Source organism: Hemiscyllium ocellatum, chromosome 1, assembly GCF_020745735.1.
Source record: "Hemiscyllium ocellatum isolate sHemOce1 chromosome 1, sHemOce1.pat.X.cur, whole genome shotgun sequence".
NCBI classification, from domain to species: Eukaryota; Metazoa; Chordata; class Chondrichthyes; order Orectolobiformes; family Hemiscylliidae; genus Hemiscyllium; species Hemiscyllium ocellatum.
The window spans coordinates 9,670,063-9,696,636 of NC_083401.1; the positions used below are offsets into that span (position 1 = coordinate 9,670,063).

The 26,574-nt window shown below is 48.3% G+C and overlaps 1 protein-coding gene across 2 annotated transcripts in view; it reads right to left on the reverse strand.

Moving 5' to 3' along the window:
* hspa12b (heat shock protein 12B) overlaps positions 1-26,574 on the reverse strand; it is an 82,526-nt gene that overhangs the window by 13,978 nt on the left and 41,974 nt on the right. For both annotated transcript variants that reach the window (XM_060828026.1, XM_060828016.1), the window contains exons 9-10: positions 25,025-25,111; positions 19,306-19,410 (exon numbers count right to left, since the gene is read on the reverse strand). In XM_060828026.1, the coding sequence (XP_060684009.1) occupies positions 19,306-19,410; positions 25,025-25,111 (192 nt within the window). The remainder of the gene's footprint in view (positions 1-19,305; positions 19,411-25,024; positions 25,112-26,574) is intronic.

The following is a 26,574-nucleotide window of genomic DNA, read 5'->3' on the forward strand; positions in this document are numbered from 1 at the left end:
CCTTCCTATCCCCGACTCAGTCCAAATGTCTCATAAATGTTATAACTGTACCTACCTCCACCCTTTGTGGCTTTGAGATAGAGGATCAGCCATCAGCTTATTGGATGGAAGATGTGACCTGATGGGCCGAATGGCCTATTCCCACTCTCTCTGACTTGCCTAATAGCATGAGGCCTGATGTATGTTCAGGAGACACAGGACTGCAGTCTCGCAGCACAGAAACAGACCCTACTGACAAATGTCTTCTTCACCACCCAGTCTACCTGCAACTCTACTTTCAACTGGTCTCCAAGGTCTCTTTGTTCAGCAACACTCCCCAGGACCTTACCATTAAGTGTATAAGTCCTGCTAAGATTTGCTTTCCCAAAATGCAGAACCTCACATTTATCTGAATTAAACTCCATCTGCCACTTCTCAGCCCATTGGTCCATCTGGTCCAGATCCTGTTGTAATCTGAGGTAACCCTCTTCGCTGTCCACTACATCTCCAATTTTGGTGTCATCTGTAAACTTATTAACTGTACCTCTTATGCTCGCATCCAAACCATTTATGTAAACAACAAAAAGTAGAGGGCCCAGCACCGATCCTTGTGGCACTCCACTGTTCACAGGCCTCCAGTCTGAAAAACAATCCTCCACCACCACCCTCTGTCTTCTACCTTTGAGCCAGTTCTGTATCCAAATGGCTAGTTCTCCCTGTATTCCGTGAGATCTAACCTTGCTAATCAGTCTCCCATGGGGAACCTTGTCGAACGCCTTACTGAAGTCCATATAGATCACATCTACTGCTCTGCCCTCATCAATCTTCTTTGTTACTTAGAACATAGAACAGTACAGCACAGAACAGGCCCTTCAGCCCACGATGTTGTGCCGACCACTGATCCTCATGCACCCTCAATTTCTGTGAACATACGCATGTCCAGGAGTCTCTTAAATGTCCCCAATGACCCTGCCTCCATAACTGCTGCTGGCAACGCATTCCATGCTCTCACAACTCTCTGTGTAAAGAACCCACCTCTGACATCCCCCCTATACTTTCCTCCAACCAGCTTCAAACTATGACCCCTCGTGTTAGTCATTTCTGCCCTGGGAAATAGTCTCTGGCTATCGACTCTATCTATGCCTCTCATTATCTTGTATACCTCGATTCGGTCCCCTCTCCTCCTCCTTTTCTCCAATGAAAAAAGTCCGAGCTCAGTCAACCTCTCTTCATAAGATAAACCCTCCATTCCAGGCAGCATCCTGGTAAACCTCCTCTGAACCCTCTCCAAAGCATCCACTTCTTTCCTATAATAGGGCGACCAGAACTGGACGCAGTATTCCAAGTGTGGTCTAACCAAAGTTTTATAGAGCTGCAACAAGATCTCATGACTCTTAAACTCAATACCCCTGTTAATGAAAACCAAAACACCATATGCTTTCTTAACAACCCTGTCCACTTGGGTGGCCATTTTAAGGGATCTATGTATCTGCACACCAAGATCCCTCTGTCCCTCCACACTGCCAAGAATCCTATCCTTAATCCTGTACTCAGCTTTCAAATTCGACCTTCCAAAATGCATCACCTCGCATTTATCCAGGTTGAACTCCATCTGCCACCTCTCAGCCCATCTCTGCATCCTGTCAATGTCCCGCTGCAGCCTACAACAGCCCTCTATACTGTCAACGGCACCTCCAACCTTTGTGTCATCTGCAAACTTGCTGACCCATCCTTCAATCCCCTCATCCAAGTCATTAATAAAAATTACAAACAGTAGAAGCCCAAGGACAGAGCCCTGTGGAACACCACTCACCACAGACTTCCAGGCAGAATATTTTCCTTCTACTACCACTCACTGTCTTCTGTTGGCCAGCCAGTTCTGTATCCAGACAGCCATGTTCCCCTGTATCCCATTCCTCCTGACCTTCTGAATGAGCCTACCATTGGGAACCTTATCAAATGCCTTGCTGAAGTCCATATACACCACATCCACAGCTCGACCCTCATCAACTTTTCTAGTCACATCCTCAAAGAACTCGATAAGGTTTGTGAGGCATGACCTGCCCCTCACAAAGCTGTGTTGACTGCATTTAATCAAGCCATGCTCTTCCAGATGGTCATAAATCCTATCCCTCAGAATCCTTTCTAACACCTTGCAGACGACAGACGTGAGACTTACTGGTCTGTAATTGCTTGGGATTTCCCTATTTCCTTTCTTGAAGAGAGGAATTACATTTGCCTCCCTCCAGTCCTCAGGTATGACTCCAGTGGAGAGCGAGGATGCAAAGATCTTCGCAAGTGGCGAAGCAATTACATTTCTCGTTTCCCAAAGCAGCCGAGGACAAATCTGGTCCGGGCCTGGCGACTTGTCAATCTTAATGTTTGACAAAATTTCCAGCACATCAGCTTCCTCTATCTCTATCCATCCCAGCATGCACACCTGCTCTTCAAAGGTTTCATTCACTACAAAGTTTGTTTCTTTTGTAAAGACAGAAGCAAAAAACTCATTTAAGGCTTCCCCTACCTCCTCAGACTCCACACACAAATTCCCTATGCTATCACTGATCGGCCTTACTCTTTCTTTGACCATTCTCTTATTCCTCACAAAAGTGTAAAATGCCTTTGTGTTCTCCCCAATTTGGTCTGCCAAGCCTTTCTCGTGCCCCCTCCTGGCTCTCCTCAGACCATTTTTGAGCTCCTTCCTATCTTACCTCTTCTTGCCTGTCTCAGAGGGACATATTTATTCATCACTTGCAACAACTGTTCCTTAAACAGTCTCCACATATAGTGCCTTTACCATGGAATAATTGCTCCCAATCCATGCTTCCTAACTCCTGTCTAATCGCATCATAGTTTCCTCTTCCCCAATTAAATATCTTCCCATTTTGCCTAATCCCCTCCTTCTCCATAGCTATGTAGAATGTGAGGCAGTTGTGATCACATCTCCAAAATGCTCTCCCACCACAAGACCTGATACCTGCCCCGGCTCGTTTCCAAGCACCAAGTCTAGAATGGCCTCTCCCCTCATTGGCCTGTCAACCTACTGAGTTAGGAAACTTCTTCAAAAAACTCAATCAAGTTTGTGAGACATGATTTCCCCCTCACAAAGCCATGTTGACTATCCCTAATCAGTCCTTGCCTTTCCAAATACATGTAAACCTTTGACAAGTGTGGAAATAAAGCTGATTTTAGTGATGATAACCACAAAACTTTTCCTTGAATGTTGTAAAAATCCCATCTGGTTGACTAATATCCTTGAGGGAAGGAATCTGCCATCCTTACCTGATCTGGCCTACATGTGACTCCAGACCCACGGTAAGGTGGATGACTCTGATCAGCCCTCAGCAGTAGCCCCGGCAAGCCCCTAGAGGGCGGTGTTATGAGGGATGGGTGGTAACTTCTGGCCTGCCCACTGACACTGACATCCATCCAAGGCCCCAAGGGATCCTTCCATATCCGCCACAAGTTCACCTGCACCTCCACACACATCATCTATTGCATCCGCTGCACCCGATGTGGCCTCCTCTATATTGGTGAGACAGGCCGCTTACTTGCGGAACGCTTCAGAGAACACCTCCGGGCCGCCCGGACCAACCAACCCAACCACCCCGTGGCTCAACACTTTAACTCTCCCTCCCACTCCACCGAGGACATGCAGGTCCTTGGACTCCTCCACCAGCAGAACATAACAACACGACGACTGGAGGAGGAGCGCCTCATCTTCCGCCTGGGAACCCTCCAACCACAAGGTATGAATTCAGATTTCTCCAGCTTCCTCATTTCCCCTCCCCCCAACCTTGTCTCAGTCGGTTCCCTCAACTCAGCACCGCCCTCCTAACCTGCAATCCTCTTCCTGACCTCTCCGTCCCCACCCCACTCCGGCCTATCACCCTCACCTTGACCTCCTTCCACCTATCCCACCTCCATCGCCCCTCCCCCTAGTCCCTCCTCCCTACCTTTTATCTTAGCCTGCTTGGCTACTCTCTCTCATTCCTGATGAAGGGCTTATGCTCGAAACGTCGAATTCCCTATTCCTGAGATGCTGCCTAACCTGCTGTGCTTTAACCAGCAACACATGTTCAGCTCTGATCTCCAGCATCTGCAGACCTCACTTTTTACTCACTGACACTTTGGCCTAAGCGATGAATGACACAAAATGGGAGGCACTGGGATACCCCTGACCGGTTTGTTTGGGGAAAAGGGAGTTAGAAAGATAGCGTTGTGTCACAATTTTGGAGGATTTCTCTCTGTGAGGCCTAGTGAGATTTCTCATCCTGTCTTACCAAACCCAGCTGCAGCAACACCTCCCACATTAATGGCATCCCTCTGATTGGATTTCAGCCCCATCTGAATGCTCGCCGTTCCCATAACAACCTGGCCACTCTGCAGATATAAGACTAAGTTACTTTGTACCCACGCCACCTTTGATAGGCGATGGTGTGGCTGGATAAGAGTTGGCAATCTGTCATTGCCCTCACCAGCAAGGCCAGACACACAGACAGACAGCATGGCTGTCCCATTCTCATTCATTCACGGGATGAGGGAGTCTCAGGCTAGGCCCAGCAATTATTGCACATCCCTAATTGCCCAGAGGGCAGTTAAGGGTCAACCAGGTTGCTACAGGTGTAGTGTCATACGGGTGTAGTGTTATACGGGTGTAGTGGTATACGGGTGTAGTGTTATATGGCTGTAGTGGTATATGAGTGTAGTGTTATACGGGTGTAGTGTTATACAGGTGTAGTGTTATATGGCTGTAGTGTTATACGGGTGTAGTGTTATACGGGCATAGTGTCGTACGGGCGTAGTGTCGTACGGGCGTAGTGTCGTACGGGTGTAGTGTTATACGGGTGTAGTGTCATACGGGTGTAGTGTCATACGGGTGTAGTGTCATACGGGTGTAGTGGTATACGGGTGTAGTGTTATACAGGTGTAGTGTTATACAGGTGTAGTGGTATACGAGTGTAGTGTTATACGGGTGTAGTGTTATACGGGTGTAGTGTCATACGGGTGTAGTGTTATACGGGTGTAGTGTCATACGGGTGTAGTGTTATACGGGTGTAGTGGTATACGGGTGTAGTGTTATACGGGTGTAGTGTTATATGGGTGTAGTGTTATACAGGTGTAGTGTTATACGGGTGTAGTGTTATACGGGTGTAGTGTTATACAGGTGTAGTGTTATACAGGTGTAGTGTTATATGGGTGTAGTGTTATACACGTGTAGTGGTATACGGGTGTAGTGTTATACAGGTGTAGTGGTATACGGGTGTAGTGTTATACAGGTGTAGTGTTATACGGGTGTAGTGTTATATGGGTGTAGTGTTATACAGGTGTAGTGTTATACAGGTGTAGTGTTATATGGGTGTAGTGTTATACACGTGTAGTGGTATACGGGTGTAGTGTTATACAGGTGTAGTGGTATACGGGTGTAGTGTTATATGGGTGTAGTGTTATACAGGTGTAGTGTTATATGGGTGTAGTGTTATACAGGTGTAGTGTTATACAGGTGTAGTGTTATATGGGTGTAGTGTTATACACGTGTAGTGGTATACGGGTGTAGTGTTATACGGGTGTAGTGTTATATGGGTGTAGTGTTATACAGGTGTAGTGTTATACAGGTGTAGTGTTATATGGGTGTAGTGTTATACACGTGTAGTGGTATACGGGTGTAGTGTTATACAGGTGTAGTGGTATACGGGTGTAGTGTTATACAGGTGTAGTGTTATACGGGTGTAGTGTTATATGGGTGTAGTGTTATACGGGTGTAGTGTTATACAGGTGTAGTGTTATACGGGTGTAGTGTTATATGGCTGTAGTGGTATACGAGTGTAGTGTTATACGGGTGTAGTGTTATATAGGTGTAGTGTTATACGGGTGTAGTGTCATACGGGTGTAGTGTTATATGGGTGTAGTGTTATACGGGTGTAGTGTTATACTGGTGTAGTGGTATACGGGTGTAGTGTTATACGGGTGTAGTGTTATATGGGTGTAGTGTTATACACGTGTAGTGGTATACGGGTGTAGTGTTATACAGGTGTAGTGTTATATGGGTGTAGTGTTATACGGGTGTAGTGTTATACAGGTGTAGTGTTATACGGGTGTAGTGTTATATGGCTGTAGTGGTATACGAGTGTAGTGTTATACGGGTGTAGTGTTATATAGGTGTAGTGTTATATGGGTGTAGTGTTATACGGGTGTAGTGTCATACGGGTGTAGTGTCATACGGGTGTAGTGTTATATGGGTGTAGTGTTATACGGGTGTAGTGTTATACTAGTGTAGTGGTATACGGGTGTAGTGGTATACGGGTGTAGTGTTATATGAGTGTAGTGTTATATGAGTGTAGTGTTATACGGGTGTAGTGTTATACGGGTGTAGTGTTATACAGGTGTAGTATTATACAGGTGTAGTGTTATACAGGTGTAGTGTTATATGGCTGTAGTGGTATACGGGTGTAGTGTTATACGGGTGTATTGGTATACGGGTGTAGTGGTATACGGGTGTAGTGGTATATGGGTGTAGTGTTATATGGCTGTAGTGTTATACGGGTGTAGTGTTATACGGGTGTAGTGTTATATGGGTGTAGTGTTATATGGCTGTAGTGGTATACGGGTGTAGTGTTATACGGGTGTATTGGTATACGGGTGTAGTGTTATACAGGCGTAGTGGTATATGGCTGTAGTGGTATATGGCTGTAGTGGTATACGGGTGTAGTGTTATACGGGTGTATTGGTATACGGGTGTAGTGTTATACGGGCGTAGAGGTATATGGGTGTAGTGTTATACGGGTGTATTGGTATACGGGTGTATTGGTATACGGGTGTAGCGGTATACGGGTGTACTGTTATACGGGTGGAGTGTTATACGGGCGTAGTGGCATACGGGTGTAGTGTTATACGGGTGTAGTGTTATACGGGTGTAGTGTCATACGGGTGTAGTATTATACAGGTGTAGTGGTATACGGGTGTAGTGTTATACGGGTGTAGTGTTATATGGGTGTAGTGTTATACAGGTGTAGTGTTATACGGGTGTAGTGTTATACGGGTGTAGAGTTATACAGGTGTAGTGTTATACAGGTGTAGTGTTATATGGGTGTAGTGTTATATGGGTGTAGTGTTATACGGGTGTAGTGTCATACGGGTGTAGTGTTATATGGGTGTAGTGTTATACGGGTGTAGTGTTATACTGGTGTAGTGGTATACGGGTGTAGTGTTATACGGGTGTAGTGTTATATGGGTGTAGTGTTATACACGTGTAGTGGTATACGGGTGTAGTGTTATACAGGTGTAGTGTTATATGGGTGTAGTGTTATACGGGTGTAGTGTTATGCGGGTGTAGTGTTATACGGGTGTAGTGTTATATGGCTGTAGTGGTATACGAGTGTAGTGTTATACGGGTGTAGTGTTATATAGGTGTAGTGTTATATGGGTGTAGTGTTATACGGGTGTAGTGTCATACGGGTGTAGTGTCATACGGGTGTAGTGTTATATGGGTGTAGTGTTATACGGGTGTAGTGTTATACTAGTGTAGTGGTATACGGGTGTAGTGGTATACGGGTGTAGTGTTATATGAGTGTAGTGTTATACGGGTGTAGTGTTATACGGGTGTAGTGTTATACAGGTGTAGTATTATACAGGTGTAGTGTTATACAGGTGTAGTGTTATATGGCTGTAGTGGTATACGGGTGTAGTGTTATACGGGTGTATTGGTATACGGGTGTAGTGGTATACGGGTGTAGTGGTATATGGGTGTAGTGTTATATGGCTGTAGTGTTATACGGGTGTAGTGTTATACGGGTGTAGTGTTATACGGGTGTAGTGTTATATGGCTGTAGTGGTATACGGGTGTAGTGTTATACGGGTGTATTGGTATACGGGTGTAGTGTTATACAGGCGTAGTGGTATATGGCTGTAGTGGTATATGGCTGTAGTGGTATACGGGTGTAGTGTTATACGGGTGTATTGGTATACGGGTGTAGTGTTATACGGGCGTAGAGGTATATGGGTGTAGTGTTATACGGGTGTATTGGTATACGGGTGTATTGGTATACGGGTGTAGCGGTATACGGGTGTACTGTTATACGGGTGGAGTGTTATACGGGCGTAGTGGCATACGGGTGTAGTGTTATACGGGTGTAGTGTTATACGGGTGTAGTGTCATACGGGTGTAGTGTTATACAGGTGTAGTGGTATACGGGTGTAGTGTTATACGGGTGTAGTGTTATATGGGTGTAGTGTTATACAGGTGTAGTGTTATACGGGTGTAGTGTTATACGGGTGTAGAGTTATACAGGTGTCGTGTTATACAGGTGTAGTGTTATATGGGTGTAGTGTTATACACGTGTAGTGGTATACGGGTGTAGTGTTATACAGGTGTAGTGGTATACGGGTGTAGTGTTATACAGGTGTAGTATTATACGGGTGTAGTGTTATATGGGTGTAGTGTTATACAGGTGTAGTGTTATACAGGTGTAGTGTTATATGGGTGTAGTGTTATACACGTGTAGTGGTATACGGGTGTAGTGTTATACAGGTGTAGTGGTATACGGGTGTAGTGTTATACAGGTGTAGTGTTATACGGGTGTAGTGTTATACGGGTGTAGTGTTATACGGGTGTAGTGTTATGCAGGTGTAGTGTTATATGGGTGTAGTGTTATACGGGTGTAGTGATATACAGGTGTAGTGTTATATGGGTGTAGTGTTATACGGGTGTAGTGTTATACGGGTGTAGTGTTATGCAGGTGTAGTGTTATATGGGTGTAGTGTTATACGGGTGTAGTGATATACAGGTGTAGTGTTATATGGGTGTAGTGTTATACGGGTGTAGTGTTATACGGGTGTAGTGTTATATGGGTGTAGTGTTATACGGGTGTAGTGTTATACGGGTGTAGTGTTATATGGGTGTAGTGTTATACAGGTGTAGTGGTATACGGGTGTAGTGTTATACGGGTGTAGTGTTATATGGGTGTAGTGTTATACAGGTGTAGTGGTATACGGGTGTAGTGTTATACAGGTGTAGTGTTATACGGGTGTAGTGTTATACGGGTGTAGTGTTATATGGCTGTAGTGGTATACGAGTGTAGTGTTATATGGGGGTAGTGTTATATAGGTGTAGTGTTATATGGGTGTAGTGTTATATGGCTGTAGTGGTATACGGGTGTAGTGGTATACGGGTGTAGTGTTATACGGGTGTAGTGTTATACAGGCGTAGTGTTATATGGGTGTAGTGTTATATGGCTGTAGTGGTATACGGGTGTAGTGTTATACGGATGTAGCGGTATACGGGTGTACTGTTATACGGGTGTACTGTTATACGGGTGTAGTGTTATACGGGCGTAGTGGCATACGGGTGTAGTGTTATACGGGTGTAGCATTATACGGGTGTAGCGTTATACGGGTGTAACAGTAAGTGGGTTCAGTGTTACACGGGTGTAGTGGTATGTGGGTGTAGTATTATACGGGTATAGTGTTATACAGTTGTAGTGTTATACGGGTGTTGTGTTATACGGGCATACCAATACACCCACATACCACTACCCCCGCATAACACTACACCCGCATAACACTACCCCCGTATAACACTACACCCGCATAACACTACACCCGCATAACACTACACCCGCATAACACTACCCCCGTATAACACTACACCCGCATAACACTACACCCGCATAACACTACCCCCGTATAACACTACACCCGCATAACACTACACCCACATAACACTACACCCGTATAACACTACACCCGCATAACACTACACCCGCATAACACTACACACATATAACACTACACACATATAGCACTACACCCGCGTAACACTACACACGCGTAACACTACACCCGCATAACACTACACCCATATAACACTACACCCGCATAACATTACACCCGCATAACACTACACCCGCATAACACTACACCCGCATAACACTACACCCACATACCACTACCTCCGTATAACACTACACCCGCATAACACTACACCCACATAACACTACACCCGTATAACACTACACCCGCATAACACTACACCCGCATAACACTACACCCGCATACCACTACCCCTGCATAACACTACCCCCGCATAACACTACCCCCGCATAACACTACCCCCGTATAACACTACCCCCGTATAACACTACACCCGTATAACACTACACCCACATACCACTATCCCCGTATAACACTACACCCGCATAACACTACACCCGTATAACACTACACCCGCATAACACTACACCCGCATAACACTACCCCCGTATAACACTACACCCGCATAACACTACACCCGTATAACACTACCCCCGCATAACACTACCCCCACATAACACTACCCCCACATAACACTACCCCCGTATAACACTACCCCCGTATAACACTACACCCGTATGACACTACACCCATATAACACTACACCCATATAACACTACACCCATATAACACTACACCCATGTAACACTACACCCACGTACCTCTACACTCGCATACCACTACACCCGCATAACACTACCCCCGCATAACACTACCCCCGCATAACACTACCCCCGCATTACACTACACCCGCATTACACTACACCCGCATTACATTATACCCGCATTACATTATACCCGCATTACACTACACCCGCATTACACTACACCCGCATTACACTACACCCGCATAACACTACACCCATATAACACTACACCCATATAACACTACACCCACGTACCTCTACACTCACATACCACTACACCCGCATACCATTACGCCCGCATAACACTACACCCGCATAACACTACCCCCGTATAACACTACCCCCGCATTACACTACACCCGCATTACACTACACCCGCATTACACTACACCCGCATAACACTACACCCATATAACACTACACCCACGTACCTCTACACTCACATACCACTACACCCGCATAACACTACACCCGCATAACACTACACCCGCATAACACTACACCCACATACCACTACCCCCGTATAACACTACCCCCGCATTACACTACACCCGCATTACACTACACCCGCATTACACTACACCCGCATAACACTACACCCATATAACACTACACCCACGTACCTCTACACTCACATACCACTACACCCGCATACCATTACACCCGCATACCACAATGCCCGCATAACACTACCCCCGCATAACACTACCCCCGTATAACACTACCCCCGCATTACACTACACCCGCATTACACTACACCCGCATTACACTATACCCGCATTACACTACACCCGCATAACACTACACCCGCATAACACTACACCCATATAACACTACACCCATATAACACTACACCCACGTACCTCTACACTCACATACCACTACACCCGCATAACACTACACCCGCATAACACTACCCCCGCATAACACTACACCCACATACCACTACCCCCGTATAACACTACACCCGCATAACACTACACCCGCATAACACTACCCCCGCATAACACTACCCCGGCATAACACTACCCCCGCATAACACTACACCCGTATAACACTACACCCGTATAACACTACACCCACATACCACTACCCCCGTATAACACTACCCCCGTATAACACTACACACGCATAACACTACACCCGTATAACACTACACCCGTATAACACTACCCCCGTACAACACTACACCCGTATAACACTACACCCGCATAACACTACACCCGCATAACACTACCCCCGCATAACACTACCCCCGCATAACACTACACCCGCATAACACTACACCCGCATAACACTACACCCGTATAACACTACACCCGTATAACACTGCACCCACAAACCACTACACCCGCAGAACACTACACCCACATACCACTACCCCCGTATAACACTACACCCGCATAACACTACACCCACATAACACTACACCCGTATAACACTACACCCGCATAACACTACACCCGCATACCACTACCCCCGTATAACACTACACCCGCATAACACTACACCCGCATACCACTACCCCCGTATAACACTACACCCGCATAACACTACACCCGCATAACACTACACCCGCATAACAATACACCCGCATAACACTACCCCCGTATAACACTACACCCGCATTACACTACACCCGCATAACACTACACCCGCATAACACTATACCCGCATAACACTACACCCGCATAACACTACCCCCGCATAACACTATACCCGCATAACACTACACCCGCATACCACTACACCCGTATAACACTACCCCCGCATAACACTACCCCCGCATAACACTACACCCGTATAACACTACACCCGTATAACACTACCCCCGTATAACACTACCCCCGCATAACACTACCCCCGCATAACACTACCCCCGTATAACACTACACCCGCATAACACTACACCCGCATAACACTACACCCGCATAACACTACACCCGTATAACACTACACCCGTATAACACGACACCCACATACCACTACACCCGCAGAACACTACACCCGCATACCACTACCCCCGTATAACACTACACCCGCATAACACTACACCCGCATAACACTACACCCGCATAACACTACACCCACATAACACTACCCCCGTATAACACTACACCCGCATAACACTACACCCGCATAACACTACCCCCGCATAACACTACCCCCGCATAACACTACACCCGTATAACACTACACCCGTATAACACTACACCCACATACCACTACCCCCGCATAACACTACACCCGCATAACACTACCCCCGCATAACACTACCCCCGTATAACACTACACCCGCATAACACTACACCCGTATAACACTACCCCCGCATAACACTACCCCCGCATAACACTACACCCGTATAACACTACACCCGTATAACACTACACCCACATACCACTACCCCCGCATAACACTACACCCGCATAACACTACACCCGCATAACACTACCCCCGCATAACACTACACCCGTATAACACTACACCCACATACCACTACCCCCGTATAACACTACACCCGCATAACACTACCCCCACATAACACTACCCCCGCATAACATTACACCCGCATAACACTACACCCGCATAACACTACACCCACATACCACTACCCCCGTATAACACTACACCCGCATAACACTACACCCACATAACACTACACCCGTATAACACTACACCCGCATAACACTACACCCGCATAACACTACACCCACATACCACTACCCCTGCATAACACTACCCCTGCATAACACTACCCCCGCATAACACTACCCCCGCATAACACTACCCCCGTATAACACTACCCCCGTATAACACTACACCCGTATAACACTACACCCGTATAACACTGCACCCGCATAACACTACACCCGTATAACACTACCCCCGCATAACACTACCCCGGCATAACACTACACCCGCATAACACTACACCCGCATAACACTACACCCGTATAACACTACACCCACGTACCTCTACACTCGCATACCACTACACCTGCATAACACTACCCCCGCATAACACTACCCCCGCATAACACTACCCCCGCATAACACTACCCCCGTATAACACTACACCCGTATGACACTACACCCATATAACACTACACCCATATAACACTACACCCATATAACACTACACCCACGTACCTCTACACTCGCATACCACTACACCCGCATAACACTACCCCCGCATAACACTACCCCCGCATAACACTACCCCCGCATAACACTACCCCCGCATTACACTACACCCGCATTACACTACACCCGCATTACATTATACCCACATTACATTATACCCGCATTACACTACACCCGCATAACACTACACCCGCATAACACTACACCCGCATAACACTACACCCTTTTAACACTACACCCATATAACACTACACCCACGTACCTCTACACTCACATACCACTACACCCGCATACCATTACGCCCGCATAACACTACACCCGCATAACACTACCCCCGTATAACACTACCCCCGCATTACACTACACCCGCATTACACTACACCCGCATTACACTATACCCGCATTACACTACACCCGCATAACACTACACCCGTATAACACTACACCCATATAACACTACACCCATATAACACTACACCCACGTACCTCTACACTCGCATACCACTACACCCGCATAACACTACACCCGCATAACACTACACCCGCATAACACTACACCCACATACCACTACCCCCCGTATAACACTACACCCACATACCACTACCCCCGTATAACACTACCCCCGCATAACACTACCCCCGCATAACACTACCCCCGCATAACACTACACCCGTATAACACTACACCCGTATAACACTACACCCACATACCACTACCCCCGTATAACACTACACCCGCATAACACTACACCCACATAACACTACACCCGTATAACACTACACCCACATAACACTACACCCACATAACACTACACCCACATAACACTACCCCCGCATAACACTACCCCCGCATAACACTACCCCCGCATAACACTACACCCGTATAACACTACACCCACATACCACTACCCCCGTATAACACTACACCCGTATAACACTACACCCGTATAACACTACACCCGTATAACACTACACCCGCATAACACTACACCCACATAACACTACACCCACATAACACTACACCCACATAACACTACACCCGCATAACACTACACCCATATAATACTACACCCACGTACCTCTACACCCACATAACACTACCCCCGCATAACACTACCCCCGCATAACACTACCCCCGCATAACACTACACCCGTATAACACTACACCCACATAACACTACACCCACATAACACTACCCCCGTATAACACTACACCCGTATAACACTACACCCGTATAACACTACACCCGTATAACACTACACCCACATACCACTACCCCCGTATAACACTACACCCACATACCACTACCCCCGTATAACACTACACCCGTATAACACTACACCCGTATCACACTACACCCGCATAACACTACACCCGCATAACACTACACCCGCATAACACTACACCCACATAACACTACACCCGTATAACACTACACCCGTATAACACTACCCCCGTATAACACTACCCCCGTATAACACTACACCCGTATAACAGTACACCCGTATAACACTACACCCACGTACCTCTACACTCGCATACCACTACACCCGCATAACACTACACCCGCATAACACGACCCCCGCATAACACTACCCCCGCATAACACTACCCCCGCATAACACTACACCCGTATAACACTACACCCGTATAACACTACACCCGCATAACACTACACCCGCATAACACTACACCCGCATAACACTACACCCGCATAACACTACACCCGTATAACACTACACCCGTATAACACTACCCCCGTATAACACTACACCCGCATAACACTACACCCGTATAACACTACACCCGTATAACACTACACCCACGTACCTCTACACTCGCATACCACTACACCCGCATAACACTACACCCGCATAACACTACCCCCGCATAACACTACCCCCGCATAACACTACCCCCGTATAACACTACCCCCGTATAACACTACACCCGTATAACACTACACCCGTATAACACTACACCCGTATAACACTACACCCGTATAACACTACACCCGTATAACACTACACCCATATAACACTACACCCACGTACCTCTACACTCGCATACCACTACACCCGCATAACACTACCCCCGCATAACACTACCCCCGCATAACACTACCCCGGCATAACACTACCCCCGCATTACACTACCCCCGCATAACACTACACCCGCATAACACTACACCCATATAACACTACACCCATATAACACTACACCCACGTACCTCTACACTCACATACCACTACACCCGCATACCATTACACCCGCATACCACAATGCCCGCATACAACTACAACCGTGTAACACTACAGCTGTACAACACTACCCCCGTACCACACTACGCTCGTACATCGCTACACCCGTAAAACGCTACACACGTACAACACCATAACTGTACAACACTACAGCCGTACATCACTGCAGCCGTACAACACTGCAGCCGTACAACACTGCAGCCGTACAACACTGCAGCCGTACAACACTGCAGCCGTACAACACTGCAGCCGTACAACACTACACAGGTACAACACTACACAGGTACAACACTACACAGGTACAACACTGCGCCCGTACAACACTGCGCCCGTACAACACTGCGCCCGTACAACACTATGCTTGTAAAACACTACACCCGTACAATGCTACACCCATACAACGCTACACCCGTACAAAGATACGCCTGTACAATGCTACACCCGTACAACACTACGTGCGTACAACACTATAGCCGTACAATACTGTGCCTGTACAACACCAGACCCGTACAACATTGCGCCCGTACAACGCTACACACGTGCACCGCTACACCCGTGCAACGCTACACCCGTACAACACTACATCCTTGCAATACTACACCAGTGCAACACTGCACCTGCACAACACTACAGGCATACAACATGACATCCGTGCAACACTACACCCGTGCAACACTACACCCGTACAACACTACAGCGGTACAATAGTACACCCATGCAACACTACACCTGTACAACACTACACCTGTACAACACGACACCCGTACAACACGACACCCGTACAACACGACACCCGTACAACACGACACCCGTACAACACTACAGCGGTACAATAGTACACCATGCAACACTGTGCCTGTACAACACTGTGCCTGTACAACACTGTGCCTGTACAACACTACGCCTGTACAACACTACGCCTGTACAACACTACGCCTGTACAACACTACGCCTGTACAACACTACACCCGTACAACACTGCACCCGTACAACACTGCACCTGTACAATACTACACCTGTACAATACTACACCTGTACAATACTACACCCGTACAACACTACACCTGTACAATACTACACCCGTACAACACTGCACCTGTACAACACTGCAGCTGTACAGCATTACGACTGTATTACACTACACCCATTGTCTTTCAGATGAAGAGTTATGTTGACTCCCTGAGACGGACAGTGAGGTTGTGTCCAGTGTCCTCAAACCTGCACCACTCTCCTCACCTCCCCCCCCCCTCGATATCACCATCAGGGCACCGTACACATTCCTTACGCCCCCACTCCCAACCCTACCCGCTCTCCCCCCGTAAGGGTTGGGCTGGAGGAGTGGGTTTTCCCAGGATGGCAATTGATCAGGAAAGGGGGATGTCTGTCATACACACAGGGCAGTGTCTGTGGGAGCTCCGGGTAACCCAATCCAACAGCCACTGGGTGGTGCCAGAGCTCCATCTGCAGTCCTCACTTCCCCTCCGTGTTCACCACCTGCTCAGTGTTCCTGTCTGCCAGGGAAATCCTGCAGACTCATACCGCCTCACACCAACACACATTCACACTCACACACACACACACTCACACTCACACCAATACACACTCACACCAATACACACTCACACCAACACACACTCACACCAACACTCACACACACCAACACTCACACACACCAACACTCACACACACCAACACTCACACACACTCACACTCACACACACTCACACTCACACACACTCACACTCACACCAATACACACTCACACCAACACACACTCACACCAACACACACTCACATAAACACACACTCACATAAACACACACTCACACCAATACACACTCACACAAACACACACTCACACAAACACACACTCACACTCACTAATACACACTCACACACACTCACACCAACACACACTCAGACTCACACAAACATACACACACTCACACCAACACGCACTCACACTCACACAAACACACACTAACCAACACACACTCACACAAACACACACACTCACTCATACCAACACATACACACTCATTCACACAAACACACACACACTTACTCATACCAACACACACACTCACTCATGAAAATGTGTTGCTGGTTAAAGCACAGCAGGTTAGGCAGCATCCAAGGAACAGGAAATTCAACGTTTCGGGCATAAGCCCTTCATCAGGAAAGGCTTATGCCCGAAACGTCGAGTTTCCTGTTCCTTGGATGCTGCCTAACCTGCTGTGCTTTAACCAGCAACACATTTTCAGCTCTGATCTCCAGCATCTACAGATCTCACTTTTTACCCACACACTCACTCATACCAACAAAAACACTCACTCCGACACACTCATCCACACACACGCACTCCCACACACATTCACACCAAGATACACAGACAGACAGACACGCCAACACACAGACACGCCAACACACAGACACGCCAACACACAGACACACACACTATGAGGTGTTTATTCTTTTGCCTGTGTTTTTGAAGACAGGAAGTTCTAACCGTCTCTCCCTCTGATGTGATTATCCCTTTCGGACGGGGCCCAGCCTGACCCCATGGTCAGGAGTTCAGATCCCCCCGATGACCATTCACAGCTGCTGTCCAGCAGGAGGCCATTTGGCCCATTGTGTCCCTGCAGGCCCTTTCGAGCTGTCTCCAGTCTGGCCCTTTCCCGGGGGTGGATGGGGCTGGTGATTGTGAAAACATGATGTAAAGACTCACTGGGTCCATTCAGTCCTTTCCCTGTTTGATATATGTGACTCCTAACCCTTCACTCAGTGGCTGCAAGTGAACTGAGCATGCTCAGTGTGGGGGGGAAGGTAATGACTGGCCACACGTCGAGCATTAATGAAGGAATGATAGGCCCCTGGGCCTTCCTCTCTCCAGTAGAAACTGAGGCTGGAACCAGCAACATGGCACTGCCCAGGCCACCAGGAGGCGCTGGGTGCCCAGTGCAGCACTGAGGGAGTGCCACACTGCCAGGAAAGCAGTTGTTAAACCCTCTCGTTCTATCACCCCCTCAGAACCGGGCAGAAAAGACACCCCATTGGAAGAGGAGAGAAAGGTGTTACCCTGGGAATCCTGGTCAATGTCCAATCCTCAGACAGAATCCCTGAACCTGCTGGTTTTCTGCATTGCTGTCTGTGGGATCTTGCTGTTCACCACAGCAGCTTGTTCATTCTCTCTCCCTTCCCCCCACCCACCCCCAACCACCGAATCTGCACCCTGTCCCCACCATTACTACGATCACTAAATTTTTATTAAAAATGCACTCTTGTCAGGCTGTGAGTAGACATCCCAAAAAGGTGCTACAGGAATGCAAGTTTGCTCTCTCAGTCGGGTGATTTCAGGAGGGAGGGAGGTTAGTGATGGGCCACGAAGGGAGACGGAAGAATCCCCGGGGGGGGGGATGTGGGAGGGGGTCTGGGGGCACGGCCGCGCTCTCTCTGTGGCTGTACCTGAGGCTTTGTAGAGTTCCTTCAGCGTCCCCTGCGGCTGCTCGATCTGGTGAACGGTCAGATCCACTGTGCCACCACCACAGTCTGCCACAATATACCGGTCCCCTGGAGACACCACCCAGACAGAGAGACAGAGAGAGAGAGAGAGAGGCTGGTCAGGGCTGCTGGACACAACACAGCATTTAGCAATCTGCTAAACACAGAGACAGAGAGAGAGAGAGAGACTCATAGCCCCATACAGCACAGAAATCTGTTTCTTCTGTTCAACCCATCCATGCTGACCAGTTATCCGATATTAAACTAATCCCATTTGCCAGCATAGGGCCCATATCCCTCTGGATGACGAGAGAAATTGCAGGTTTGGTTAAGAAAAAGAAGGAAGCATATGTCAGGTACAGACAGGATAGATCGAGTGAATCCTCAGAAGAGTATAAAGGAAGTAGGAGTATATTTAAGAGGGAAATCAGGAGGGCAAAAAGGGGACATGAGATAGCTTTGGCAAATAGAGTTAAGGACAATCCAAAGGGTTTTTACAAATATATTAAGGACAAAAGGGTAACTAGGGAGAGAATAGGACCCCTCAAAGATCAGCAAGGCGGCCTTTGTGTGGAGCCACAGAAAATGGGGGAGATACTAAATGAATATTTTGCATCAGTATTTACTGTGGAAAAGGATATGGAAGATATAGACTGTAGGGAAATAGATGGTGACATCTTGCAAAATGTCCAGATTACAGAGGAGGAAGTGCTGGATGTCTTGAAACGGTTAAAGGTGGATAAATCCCCAGGACCTGATCAGGTGTACCGGAGAACTCTGTGGGAAGCTAGAGAAGTGATTGCTGGGCCTCTTGCTGAGGTATTTGTATCATCGATAGTCACAGGTGAGGTGCTGGAAGACTGGAGGTTGGCAAACGTGGTGCCACTGTTTAAGAAGGGCAGTAAGGACAAGCCAGGGAACTATAGACCAGTGAGCCTGACCTCGGTGGTGGGCAAGTTGTTGGAGGGAATCCTGAGGGACAGGATGTACATGTATTTGGAAAGGCAAGGACTGATTAGGGATAGTCAACATGGCTTTGTGCATGGGAAATCACGTCTCACAAACTTGATTGAGTTTTTTGAAGGAGTAACAAAGAAGATTGATGAGGGCAGAGCAGTAGATGTGATCTATATGGACTTCAGTAAGGTGTTCGACAAGGTTCCCCATGGGAGACTGATTAGCAAGGTTATATCTCATGGAATCTGTTGGAACATTGTGTGCAATTCTGGTCTCCTTCCTATCGGAAAGATGTTGTGAAACTTGAAGGGGTTCAGAAAAGATTTACAAGGATGTTGCCAGGGTTGGAGGATCTGAGCTACAGGGAGAGGCTGAACAGGCTGGGGCTGTTTTCCCTGGAGTGTCGGAGGCTGAGGGGTGACCTTATAGAGGTTTACAAAATTATGAGAGGCATGGATAGGATAAATAGACAAAGTCTTTTCCCTGGGGTCGGGGAGTCCAGAACTAGAGGGCATAGGTTTAGAGTGAGAGGGGAAAGATATAAAAGAGACCTAAGGGGTAACGTTTTCACACAGAGGGTGGTATGTGTATGGAATGAGCTGCCAGAGGATGTGGTGGAGGCTGGTACAATTGCAACATTTAAGAGGCATCTGGATGGGTATATGAATAGGAAGGGTTTGGAGGGATATGGGCCGGGTACTGGCAGGTGGGACTGGATTGGGTTGGGATATCTGGTCGGCATGGACGGGTTGGACAGAAGGGTCTGTTTTTGTGCTGTACAGAGGAACCTCAATTATCTGAAGGACAAGGACGGGGAGTATTTTGTTCAGTTAATTGGAATCCAGATAAACGAGTTTCCTCTGTAAATCTCTATGACGCTATAAACCCTCTGTATAATAAGAGAGAGAGGGAGAGAAGCAGGATTCAGAGAGCGAGAGTGAGAGAGAGCGAGAGAGAGAGAGAGAAGTGTTCACAGAGAGAGAGAGAGAGAGGTGTTGACAGAGAGAGAGAGAGAGAGAAGTGTTCACAGAGAGAGAGAGAGAGAGGTGTTGACAGAGAGAGAGAGAGAGAGAGAAGTGTTCACAGAGAGAGAGAGAGAAGTGTTCACAGAGAGAGAGAGAGAGGTGTTCACAGAGAGAGAGAGAGAGAGAGAGAAGTGTTCACAGAGAGAGAGAGAGAGGTGTTCACAGAGAGAGAGACAGAAGTGTTCACAGAGAGAGAGAGAGAGAGAGGTGTTCACACAGAGAGAGAGAGAGAAAGAGGTGTTCACAGAGAGAGAGAGAGAGGTGTTCACAGAGAGAGAGAGAGAGGTGTTCACAGAGAGAGAGAGGGGTGTTCACAGAGAGAGAGAGAGAGAGAGAAGTGTTCACAGAGAGAGAGAGAGACAGAGAGAGTGAGAGGTGTTCACAGAGAGAGAGAGAGAGAGGTGTTCACAGAAAGAGAGAGAGGTGTTCACAGAGAGAGAGAGAGAGAGAGGTGTTCACAGAGAGAGAGAGAGAGAAGTGTTCACAGAGAGAGAGAGAGAGAGAGAAGTGTTCACAGAGAGAGAGAGAAGTGTTCACAGAGAGAGAGAGAGAGAGAGAGAAGTGTTCACAGAGAGAGAGAGAGAGAAGTGTTCACAGAGAGAGAGAGAGAAGTGTTCACAGAGAGAGAGAGAGAGAGAAGTGTTCACAGAGAGAGAGAGAGGTGTTCACAGAGAGAGAGAGAGAGAGAAGTGTTCACAGAGAGAGAGAGAGAGGTGTTCACAGAGAGATAGAGAGAGAGAGGTGTTCACAGAGAGAGAGAGAGAGAAGTGTTCACAGAGAGAGAGAGAGAGGTGTTCACAGAGAGAGAGAGAGAATTGTTCACACAGAAAGAGAGAGAGGTGTTCACTGAGAGAGAGAGAGAGAAGTGTTCACAGAGAGAGAGAGAGAGAGAGGTGTTCACAGAGAGAGAGAGAGAGAGAGAAGTGTTCACAGAGAGAGAGAGAGAGGTGTTCACAGAGAGAGAGAGAGAGAGAAGTGTTCACAGAGAGAGAGAGAGAAGTGTTCACAGAGAGAGAGAGAGAGAGGTGTTCACAGAGAGAGAGAGAAGTGTTCACAGAGAGAGAGAGAGAGAGAGAGGTGTTCACAGAGAGATAGAGCGAGAGAGAGGTGTTCACAGAGAGAGAGAGAGAGAGAGAGAGAAGTGTTCACAGAGAGAGAGAGAGAGAGAGAAGTGTTCACAGAGAGAGAGAGAGGGGTTCACAGAGAGAGAGAGAGAGGTGTTCACAGAGAGAGAGAGAGGTGTTCACAGTGAGAGAGAGAGAGAAGTGTTCACAGAGAGAGAGAGAGAGAGAGAAGTGTTCACAGAGAGAGAGAGGTGTTCACAGAGAGAGAGAGAGAGAGGTGTTCACAGAGAGAGAGAGAGGTGTTCACAGAGAGAGAGAGAGAGAGAGAGAAGTGTTCACAGAGAGAGAGAGAGGTGTTCACAGAGAGAGAGAGAGAGAGAGAGAGAGAGAGAGAAGTGTTCACAGAGAGAGAGAGAGGTGTTCACAGAGAGAGAGAGAGCGAGAAGTGTTCACAGAGAGAGAGGTGTTCACAGTGAGAGAGAGACAGAAGTGTTCACAGAGAGAGAGAGAGAGAGAAGTGTTCACAGAGAGAGAGCGAGAAGTGTTCACAGAGAGAGAGAGAGGTGTTCACAGAGAGAGAGAGAAGTGTTCACAGTGAGAGAGAGAAGTGTTCACAGAGAGAGAGAGAGAGAGGTGTTCACAGAGAGAGAGAGAGAGAGAAGCGTTCACAGAGAGAGAGAGAGAGAGAGGTGTTCACAGAGAGAGAGAGAGAAGTGTTCACAGAGAGAGAGAGAGAGGTGTTCACAGACAGAGAGAGAGAGAAGTGTTCACAGAGAGAGAGAGAGAGAGGTGTTCACAGAGAGAGAGAGAGAGAGAGAGAGAGAAGTGTTCACAGAGAGAGAGAGAGAAGTGTTCACAGAGAGAGAGCGAGAGAGAGAGGTGTTCACAGAGAGAGAGAGAGGTGTTCACAGAGAGAGAGAGAGAGGTGTTCACAGAGAGAGAGAGAGAGAAGTGTTCACAGAGAGAGAGAGAGAGGGGTTCACAGAGAGAGAGAGAGAGAGGTGTTCACAGTGAGAGAGAGAGAGAAGTGTTCACAGAGAGAGAGAGAGAAGTGTTCACAGAGAGAGAGAGAGAGGTGTTCACAGAGAGAGAGAGAGAGAGGGGTTCACACAGAGAGAGAGAGAGGTGTTCACAGTGAGAGAGAGAGAGAGAGAAGTGTTCACAGAGAGAGCGAGAGAGAGAGAGAGAGAGAGGTGTTCACAGAGAGAGAGAGAGAGAGAGAGAGAAGTGTTCACAGAGAGAGAGAGAGAGAGAGAGAGAAGTGTTCACAGAGAGAGAGAGAGGGGTTCGCAGAGAGAGAGAGAGGTGTTCACAGTGAGAGAGAGAGAGAAGTGTTCAGAGAGAGAGAGAGAGAGGTGTTCACAGTGAGAGAGAGAGAGAAGTGTTCACAGAGAGAGAGAGAGAGAGAGGTGTTCACAGAGAGAGAGAGAGGAGTTCACACAGACAGAGAGAGAGAAGTGTTCACAGAGAGAGAGAGAGAGAGAAGTGTTCACAGTGAGAGAGAGAAGTGTTTACAGAGAGAGAGAGAGAGAGAAGCGTTCACAGAGAGAGAGAGAGAGGTGTTCACAGAGAGAGAGAGAGAGAGAAGTGTTCACAGTGAGAGAGAGAAGTGTTCACAGAGAGAGAGAGAGAGAGGTGTTCACAGAGAGAGAGAGAGAGAGAGAGAGAAGCGTTCACAGAGAGAGAGAGAGAGAGAGGTGTTCACAGAGAGAGAGAGAGAAGTGTTCACAGAGAGAGAGAGAGGTGTTCACAGACAGAGAGAGAGAGAAGTGTTCCCAGAGAGAGAGAGAGAGGTGTTCACAGAGAGAGAGAGAGAGAGAGAGAGAGGTGTTCACAGAGAGAGAGAGAGAGAAGTGTTCACAGAGAGAGAGCGAGAGAGAGAGGTGTTCACAGAGAGAGAGAGAGGTGTTCACAGAGAGAGAGAGAGAGGTGTTCGCAGAGAGAGAGAGAGAGAAGTGTTCACAGAGAGAGAGAGAGAGGTGTTCACAGTGAGAGAGAGAGAGAGAAGTGTTCACAGAGAGAGAGAGAAGTGTTCACAGAGAGAGAGAGAGAGAGAGGTGTTCACAGAGAGAGAGAGAGGGGTTCACACAGAGAGAGAGAGAGGTGTTCACAGTGAGAGAGAGAGAGAGAAGTGTTCACAGAGAGAGAGCGAGAGAGAGAGGTGTTCACAGAGAGAGAGAGAGAGAGAAGTGTTCACAGAGAGAGAGAGAGAGAGAGAAGTGTTCACAGAGAGAGAGAGAGAGAGAGAGAAGTGTTCACAGAGAGAGAGCGAGAGAGAGAGGTGTTCACAGAGAGAGAGAGAGAGAGAGAGGTGTTCACAGTGAGAGAGAGAGAGAGAAGTGTTCACAGAGAGAGAGCGAGAGAGAGAGGTGTTCACAGAGAGAGAGAGAGAGAGAGAAGTGTTCACAGAGAGAGAGAGAGAGAGAGAGGGGTTCACAGAGAGAGAGAGAGGTGTTCACAGTGAGAGAGAGAGAGAAGTGTTCACAGAGAGAGAGAGAGAGAGGTGTTCACAGTGAGAGAGAGAGGGGTTCACAGAGAGAGAGCGAGAGAGAAGTGTTCACAGAGAGAGAGAGAGAGAGAGAGAAGTGTTCACAGAGACAGAGAGAGAGAGAGAGTGTGGTCATGAGGAACAGGTACCTGTCTCCATCTCCGCCCACAAATCTCCAACTCCACTTTCCATCAGGAATGTCCGACTGTGTCGGGAACGTCGAAGCTGCTCCCGAGCTGGAAAAATCCACAAACAATCACACAACGATCCGGGGGGCAGGAATCCTGCGGCAGTGTGTGGAGGGAGTGGGTACTGAGGCAGGGACAGCGCATTGACAATATCCCACCGCGAGGGATCCGGAGATACACAGGGATCACCACGGCATCAGGGGAATACTCCAAATCCATCAGGATCTGGACTAAACACCGGGATAAATGGGGACCATGTGACCACTGCTGTCTGAAGGAAGGGAAATCTGCCTGGTTTACCCAGCCCGGCCTCCACGTGACTCCACACCCAACCAGCCACAAGGAAGGATGGCCATTTAACGCTGGCCCAGCCAATAACAGCCTGAGAGAGAACACAGAGTCCTCCCAGGACAGGGACAGCACGGGGTTAGATACAGGGTAAAGCTCCCTCTACACTGTCCCCATCAAACACTCCCAGGACAGGGACAGCACAGGGTTAGATACAGGGTAAAGCTCCCTCTACACTGTCCCCATCAAACACTCCCAGGACAGGGACAGCACGGGGTTAGATACAGGGTAAAGCTCCCTCTACACTGTCCCCATCAAACACTCCCAGGACAGGGACAGCATGGGGTTAGATACAGAGTAAAGCTCCCTCTACACTGTCCCCATCAAACACTCCCAGGACAGGGACAGCATGGGGTTAGATACAGAGTAAAGCTCCCTCTACACTGTCCCCATCAAACACTGTGTGTGGGGGGGGGTCAGTGTGACAGTGTGTGTGTGGGGGGGTCAGTGTGACAGTGTGTGTGTGGGGGGGGTTAGTGTGACAGTGTGTGGGGGGGGTCAGTGTGACAGTGTGTATGGGGGGTGTCAGTGTGACAGTGTGTGTGTGTGGGGCGTCAGTGTGACAGTGTGTGTGGGGGGGGTCAGTGTGACAGTTTGTGGGGGGGGTCAGTGTGACAGTTTGTGTGGGGGGGTGGTCAGTGTGACAGTGTGTGGGGGGTGTCAGTGTGACAGTGTGTGTGGGGGGGTGGTCAGTGTGACAGTGTGTGGGGGGTGTCAGTGTGACAGTGTGTGTGTGGGGGGTCAGTGTGACAGTGTGTGTGTGTGGGGGGTCGGTGTGACAGTGTGTGTGTAGGGGGGGTCAGCGTGACAGTGTGTGTGTAGGGGGGGTCAGCGTGACAGTGTGTGTGGGGGGGGTCAGTGTGACAGTGTGTGTGGGGTGTCAGTGTGATAGTGTGTGTGTGGGGGTCAGTGTGACAGTGTGTGGGGGGGGTCAGTGTGACTGTGTGTGGGGGGGGTCAGCGTGACAGTGTGTGTGGGGGGGGTCAGTGTGACAGTGTGTGTGGGGTGTCAGTGTGATAGTGTGTGTGTGGGGGTCAGTGTGACAGTGTGTGTGGGGGGGTCGGTGTGACAGTGTGTGGGGGGGGTCAGTGTGACAGTGTGTGTGTGGGGGGTGTCAGTGTGACAGTGTGTGGGGGGTGTCAGTGTGACAGTGTGTGTGTGGG